We start from the raw sequence: 7,897 nt of genomic DNA on the forward strand, positions 1-7,897 counted from the left end.
CCATGACCTATGACCCGCTCCATGACCTATGACCCGCTCCATGACCTATGACCCGCCCCATGAGGCGTCTACGTGTTCATCTCTATGGAACATGAACACGTATGTCACCGAATGTCAGCCATGACGAGGAACGGTGGGCGGGACTTCCTTCAGAGGCCCCTCACCCTGTGGGCCCCACTAATGTTATACTTTCATATCACGGTGGGGCCGCTCTGCAGCATGATTATCTCTAATTACAGATTGTTCTCCCCGTCCTTGGGAGAAATCGCTCTCATGAGAAAGGACTGGATGACCTGTGTGTAGAGACAAAACTTGCCTTTCCTTTTTATCTCTCTCTTCTCTGACAAAGACGAGCTCTACCTGACAGATTTCAGAACCCAGGGAACGGCTTGGAGGAGCAGCTTGCTGAGTCTTCTCGCTTTTGCAAAAGCTTGATTGAAAGCTAATATACGTTGTCTGTGGTTCTTTTATGTAGGTTCAGAACTTGCCTATCACACACCTGTGTCCCTTCTGGGACACCGTCCAGGAAGCTCCAGGCTCTCCTGCAGAAGATTCCTTCCAGCTGCTGGATCCATGTTTGGACCTTCCTGGTTCCTGCTGAAGGAAACGCAGCAGTCAGTTCAGGAGATTCTGGTTCTGTTCAGGTCCGGGATGGTTCTGCTCACAGAACCAGCAGCAGGTAAAAACAAGGAAACCATCTGTTCACATCAGTCTGATCACTTTTCACCCAGTCATTTCTAAAAGGAGGAAATGAAATCCCTGATTTTCATCCAAATGTTAACACAGTTAAATTCTGGTTGGTTCTAACGTCAAATTTACAAACCAGAACAGAAACCTCGTCTGATCCGCCCTTTTTGACTTTATGCTAAATAAAAACATTTCAGGATCAGATCAACAGTTTTCTACAGTTTCAGATAAAATCAGCTGTTTGTTCCTTCAGTTGCACCAGAATCTGAGACCCGATGAGATTCATCGATCCTCCAGCAGAGGGCAGCACAAATCAGCTGTTATTACAGGAAGAACAGAAACATTAAACCAAATATTTTACACATCAAACACATCATGTACATATTTAACTTCTAAAGAAGGAAAATATGTCAAATTATATAGCATTAATAAAGCTAGACATTAAAATGGTTTATTTAATGTTAAAATGTTGGAATCTGGTAGATCTGAATTTCTTTTTCTGCTCATTAAAAGAAATTAATCACGAGAAATAATTATTGAGAAATTAATAAATTAATTGATAATTAATTAGTAATCAAAGATAAAATGTATAAACCCATCCAAATAGACATTCAAGTCAAGTGAACTTTATTGCCAAAGACCTATGTAACAGGTTAACACAGAAGTTTGAAGTTGCGTTTCACCAGACTGCAATGTGCAATTAAATTAAACACATAAACTTATAAATAAGACATTGACAGTAACTCCCCCACACACACTGCAATAAGAAGAATATATAGGTGGACAATAAATACACACAGCAGCAGAAGTGCAATCAGTGGACATACAGGTAATGTGAGGTGATGCAGATGCTGAATGCAAGGTGCAAAGACTGAAGAGCAAGTGGTGTGTGAAGGAAATGTTCATTTACTTCAATGTGTTGATGAGTCTGATGGCTTGTGGAAAGAAGCCGTTTCCCAGTCTGCTTGTGCGACACCATAAGCTGCGGTGGCCTCCCTGATGGTAGAGGGAGAACAGGCTGAGTGGGGTCTCAGTATGTCCATTGCTCTCTTGGAACAGGATTAGGGATCTGATGATCACTCCTCTGGAGTGGCTTCTTGTCTGCAGATAGACAGCTGCTGTCCAGACAGAGAGGCTGCTGGTCAGATGCTCTCAGTGGCTCCCTGGAGAAGGAGCTGAGAGCAGATGTGGGCAGGGTGGCTCTTCTCAGCCTCCGCAGGAAGTGGAGTCGTGTCTGAGTCTTTTTGACCAGGGAGGTCGTCTGTGATGCGCACTCCAAGGAACTTTGTGCTGCCACTGATGATGGTGGGATGTGAGTTGGTTTTTCTTTCCTGAAGTCCACAGTTATTTCTTTTGTTGACACCGAGTAGCAGGTTGTTTCTCTCACACCAGTTGATGAGTTGATGTTCCTCCTCTCTGTATGCCGAGTCAGCGTTGTCTCTGATGAGGCCCACCAGTGTCGTGTCGGCGTGAACAGAGAATAACTTTATAAGAGTTGGTCTCTGATCTGCTTCCTGTCCCAGTGTTCCCAGTAACATCCTGGTCTGGACTGATTGTTGTTCTTCAGTAGAAGAAGCAGCAAAGAATGACTTCAGCAAACCGAAGAAATGTGAAAATGATTTTCTAATGGAAGATTTCAGCAACTCCAACAGCTGGTCTGGGAACAGGCGAAACTTCCTGAAGGACTGATGGGGACATGTCCCCACCAATGGACTAGTGTGGACATGTCCCCACCAATGGACTAGAGCCGATTCATGTTTTCGCGTCCACCTGAATAATGTGCAGTTGCGCCACTGTCCAGAGGCAGCTCTATGGAGCATCGAGCTGAGAGAGTGAGAGTGCCAAGCCTTGGAGATCTGCATCGGAGGCCATCTTTCAAACATGGTGGACCGCTGCTGTCCGTCCAGGATCCTCCGGTTGCCCAGACGTTGCACGGTAAGCTAACGCTGATGTTTGTTTTCCAACTACAGTCATATTTAATCAATAGGTGCTCAATTACGATCGCGGAAGGTTTTGAGTTGATCTCGGCACTAGGTGACAAACTGAACGCCGCCAGGATGTTGAGACCAGCGCGTCCAATACATCTTATTAAGGATAAAATCAACAAAACGTGTTCAAATTAATGGCCCAACAAAATTAATAATCTCAGTAATTATTGTTTAAAAGGTGTTGCGCCTTTCTGTGCATTTCGGTACCATTACAAAAGTAAAGGGACTCAAAGACCCTGATGAGCAGAGCATAAGTTTAAATTGGCTAATCAGCCACTGCTGTGTTCATGAGAGGAGAGGCTTTTTAAGGAGAAATAAATATGAGGCCTGAAAACCTAAAATCTTAACGGACTGAATCCGTTGTTTTTAACTAATCTCTGCTGGGTTTGTGGGGCTCAGGCGGTTGCCATGGCAACAGGTTGATTAAATGACATTAAAAAGGTAGGAGAGGTTTAGAGTCGCTTCAGCTTATTGGTAACCCGTTAGTAGGTCACCATCTTTCTTGAAGCATGGAGTTTTGCGGGAAAATAGAATGTGATAAATAAGGAAATACTAAATGAAAAGGGGAAATTGAAAAATGGATAATATGAAAAATAAAATAACAAAAATTGGGTTAATAAAAAAGGGAAATTGAAAAGTGGTTAAATGGAAAATAGAACAATGAAAAATGGATAAATGAAAATGGGAAATGGAAAAATTGATATATGAAAAATAAAAAATGGGTTAATGAAAAAAAAAATTGAAAAGTGGTTAAATGAAAAATGGATTAATGAAAAATGGGTAAACAAAAAAGGGAAAAATTAAAATTGGACAAATGAAAATGGGAACATGAAGAATGGTTAAATTAATCTGGGAATAAATAAATGTATAAATGAACAAACATAAATGGGAATAAAATTGACAATTATTTATTTAACTAATTTTTATTTATTTCACATTTTTTTCATTTATTGATTTATTTTACTCATTTGTTTATTTATTTCACCCATTTATTTATTTAATTTTGGCTGAAATGGCTCTCCATACATTAGAGGCCTAAGAACACTGACATGCTGAACAGGTTGTTACCACCAGGGACAGAACTAAAACATGCAGGATGCCGGTGTTCTCGAGAACCCACTTTGGGCACCACTGATCTAGATGATATATTTCTAGTAACATGAAGGTTAAAATGCAGCTTCTAAAACTGAACAAGTGAGATGATTTTATTCTGTAAATGTAACTTTGAGTGTAGGAAATGTTGAACTTTGATCATGAATCATTAAGTTTTATCCATGAAGCAGTTCTGACAGGAGTTAAACTGTAAACCATCTGTTAGTTAAAGATCCAAAACAAACCCACCTCATCTGCTTTTACTTTGAAAGTCTGTTACCGGAAGTGATAGCGTGGTTTCAGGCTGATGCTAGCAGGGTTAGAAGATGTGTGAAAGCTTCAGGGCTTTACGCAGCGTCCTCAGGGCTCGGTACCGTTCGGGCTTCAGAGCGCTCCTCCAGCGGAACCAGGCTCCAAAGTATCCGGACAGCAGTCGGAGAAGCTCGGTCACAAACTCAGGTACTGCTCCGGAGTTGCTGCTAGCAGGCTAATGGTAGCATCTCTGGTCGGGGGTCAATCAGCTCATTGAAATATGGATCGGAACCAGCAGGTATCCGGACAGGATTAGGACCAGAACATGTTTATGACTTTATTAAATGAATGCGTCCCTTTAAACTGATGCTGGTTAAAGATTCTGGCCTGTTCAAGGTTAGCTTTAAAGCAACTGGAAACAATACGTCAGCCCGTCCGCCATGTTGAGAAAGGCAAGTTCTCCTGCTGTTAGAGGATTATCGTTATTGATGACTTAGTTTATAATGATTTATGATGAAATTAAGTTATAAACAATAAAATGTTAATTCTGTACTTTAAGGTCCTTCGGACAAAAAATGTGAGGGATTTTATTTAACCGAAGAAAATATAAATTTCAGTTAAAATAACAATATAACTTTAGTTTTTAAATCAGGTTAATTTTTGTTAATATTTAACTTTGGATGTAAAACTTTTTCTGTTTTTTTCTAAAGCAATAACTTGGTGGTGTTTTTAATATGCTGCAGGAGCTGCTCGGCCACTAGAGGGCGTCAGAGTGCTGGATCTGACCAGGTGAGCTCCGCAGGCCGCTGCTGGTTCTGGTCCACCTGGAGGCTGACATGTGTCTGGGTGTGTGCAGGGTTCTGGCTGGTCCGTTTGCCACCATGATCCTGGGAGACCTGGGAGCCGAGGTGATAAAGGTGGAGAGGCCAGGTGAGCGCCCAGGTGTGTTCTGGGTAGTGGCTGAAGGACTGTGGGAAACCTGACGGTTGTAGATGTGGTGGTTCTGTTGGACAGGTGGAGGAGATGACACCAGAACCTGGGGTCCGCCCTTTGTTGCCTCAGAGAGCGTCTATTTCCTGAGCGTCAACCGGAACAAGAAGGTGAAATTGCCCTGCGATAACAGAATATATGATGCAACCTGAAATTAAAATATTAACTTCTTAACTCGCGTATTGTTGTTTTTCTTTGTTCATCTTGATGAAGTGGTGCCGTTTGGTAAATGTGACGACAGAGCCACTTGGGCCTTTTGAGTTATTTACAGATTCTGAAAGTGTCTAAGTTACCAATAATGTCATGGAAATAAAAAAAAGAAATTGTCTTTACTACCAAGTGTTATGTGCATTAATAACATTTAGGGCTATTTGTGATTTAGAAGCACAATTAAAGAAAAATGGACTAGAGTTGCTTTAGCAGAAGCAAAAAATAATTTTCTGCACCATTAAATATAAAAATAACAAATCTCTATAAATCCTATTTAATTTAATAATTTTTAATTAAATAAAAATAACAATAGCTGTTGACCTGAAAGCACAGCATAATTCATTACCAAGCAAAGTCATAAAAACAAAGAAAAGTTCTGACTGAGTCGATTCCTACCGCATGGAGCCGTTCAAAGGAGTCCATTCGCTAGCGAACGACAGCAGCTTCACATTCCTCTGGTCAGATAATATCCCTGGAGTTTTTCTTTCCGCCGGTATCTGCAGCTTTTCTGTTGAGAACCCGGTTTTAAGCCAGTTCTCCATTATTTTTAACTCAATCCTTTGCTAAGCTAGCTGTAGCATCACTTTGGGCTGACGTCACGGCAAATAAACGGTCGTTTACATGCAGTACCGGGCGGACCACTAGGGGGCACCTGCGGACCACCGGTTTGAAAAAGACTGATCTGGTCTGACCTTTGACCTCCAACCCAGTTCAGATCCATCTGTGTTGATTTATTTTGTTAAATTTAAAACAAAAACGTAAAGAAAATTAAACGATTGTAATAAATAAATGAAAGCTGAGGATTTGGAAAACAGGCAGATTTCTGCTGTCCATGTTCCACATTAAGTTTGTATTTCCATGTAACAGCCTGAGTGCAGGGAGCTCAGCTGAGTTCATATGGATCTGAGCCACATTCCTCTGTTCCAGAGCATCGCAGTGGACCTGAAGCACCGGAGAGGAGCAGAGGTCATCCAGCAGGTACCGACCCGAGGGGTCACCAGGCAGGGACTGTATTCATGGTGTGTGTTCACATTCACGGTGTGTGTGTGTGTGTGTGTTCAGCTTGCAGGTGTGTGTGACGTCCTGGTGGAGAACTTCCTGCCTGGGAATCTTTCTCGGTTGGGTTTAGGATACGCTGAGCTCAGCAGAATCAACCCAGGCCTTGTCTACTGCTCCGTATCAGGTACAGAACCCGACCTGGACTAGGATCTGGATCTGGACCAAGTCTATGTCTCAGTTCTAACGGTTCTGATGATCCAGATCCATGGATCCGTCTGCAGGTCCTGGTCCAGTTTCGTGTATTTTCCAGAACTTTCTGTAACTTCCTGTTTGAGGCCGACCTTCAGCAGCAGATTACTAGGAATGAACCCAGCTGGGTTCTGGTTCTGAACCAGTTGCTGACCCTATGTCTCTGTGTTCTGGTTCTGAACGGTTCGGACCCGGTCCAGTCGGTGACCCAGTGTCTCTGTGTCTCAGGTTACGGCCAGACGGGCCCTCAGGCCCGGACTCCAGGCTACGACTCCATCGCCTCGGCCGTGTCGGGGATGATGCACATCACCGGGCCGGAGGTCAGAGCTCTTTCTGGATCAAACCGGGTCAGAACTGGCGCCAGCTGATCCCATGATGCTTTGCTCCGGCAGGACGGGGAGCCGGTACGTCCCGGCGTCGCCATGACGGACCTGGCCACGGGGCTGTACGCACACGGAGCCGTCATGGCCGCCCTGCTGCACAGACAGAAGACAGGAAGAGGAAGTCACATCGACTGCAACCTGCTGTCTGCTCAGGTACCACTTCCTGTCTGTGACATCACTTCCTGTTTCCAGGTAACATGAGGCTGAGCTGGGTTTTCCTCCTGAACTCCAGTGAGTGAAGCTGGCAGGAAGTCCAGTGAGTGAAGCAGGAAGTCCAGTGAGTGAAGCAGGAAGTCCAGTGAGTGAAGCAGGAAGTCCAGTGAGTGAAGCAGGAAGTCCAGTGAGTGAAGCAGGAAGTCCGGCCCCATGTCTTTGATCCGTAGCCGCCTGCTGCAGTTGTCTGCCTCTCATGTCTCCTGACTGCAGCTGGTTTTTCTCCCTAATGGCGTCTCGGTTCCGGCCTCCACATGTGCAGCGGTGCTGCCGCCTCTCTTGTGGCTTCCTGCAGTTTAAACAGAACCGGGTTCTGATGGACAGAACCACCCGGAAAGCTTCCTGCTGCGTCATGGCGGCCCTACCCAGCACCTCTCATGGTTTCCTGCTAATTACCAGAAACTTCCGCAGAAATATGACAACAAGCCGACATGATGAAGCCATCAGGGTCTGACGGAGCCGGGTCATCAGCCCGGATGGACCAGTTCCGGTCCTGAGCCGGACCGGAGAGGATCCATTTCTGGGTTCTGATCGGCTTTAAAGGCCCAGACGTCATTCTGCTGAACGTTTTGACCACCATAATGAAACGTGACTCAGTCTGACTCAAACTGAGGAGCGAAGATTCACCAAACAAAATAAAATCCACAATAAAATGAGTTTTTACCAAATTCACTGATATGAATGAGCAGGAAAAACTCCAGACAGACAGAATGAACCTGACTGAAACACCAACATCGTCCAAAACCAGAAAAACTCAAAGCTGAGCCACTATGAAACGGGAGAAGAACGTTTCTTTCCGTTCAGTCATCAGCTGGTTGAGGCCTGTGATGACCA

The 7,897-nt window shown here is 44.2% G+C and overlaps 1 protein-coding gene across 2 annotated transcripts in view; it reads left to right on the plus strand.

Annotated features, from left to right (window-relative positions):
• Positions 1–3,729: 3,729 nt before the first annotated feature.
• sugct (succinyl-CoA:glutarate-CoA transferase) overlaps positions 3,730–7,897 on the plus strand; it is a 40,225-nt gene continuing 36,057 nt past the window's right edge. For both annotated transcript variants that reach the window (XM_007576316.2, XM_016663140.1), the window contains exons 1-8: positions 3,730–4,226; positions 4,763–4,808; positions 4,876–4,949; positions 5,034–5,119; positions 6,147–6,197; positions 6,282–6,402; positions 6,696–6,787; positions 6,860–7,003. In XM_007576316.2, the coding sequence (XP_007576378.1) occupies positions 4,094–4,226; positions 4,763–4,808; positions 4,876–4,949; positions 5,034–5,119; positions 6,147–6,197; positions 6,282–6,402; positions 6,696–6,787; positions 6,860–7,003 (747 nt within the window). In that variant the 5' untranslated portion in view covers positions 3,730–4,093. The remainder of the gene's footprint in view (positions 4,227–4,762; positions 4,809–4,875; positions 4,950–5,033; positions 5,120–6,146; positions 6,198–6,281; positions 6,403–6,695; positions 6,788–6,859; positions 7,004–7,897) is intronic.

This window comes from Poecilia formosa, unplaced genomic scaffold (assembly GCF_000485575.1).
Source record: "Poecilia formosa unplaced genomic scaffold, Poecilia_formosa-5.1.2 Scaffold404, whole genome shotgun sequence".
Lineage (NCBI taxonomy): Eukaryota > Metazoa > Chordata > Actinopteri > Cyprinodontiformes > Poeciliidae > Poecilia > Poecilia formosa.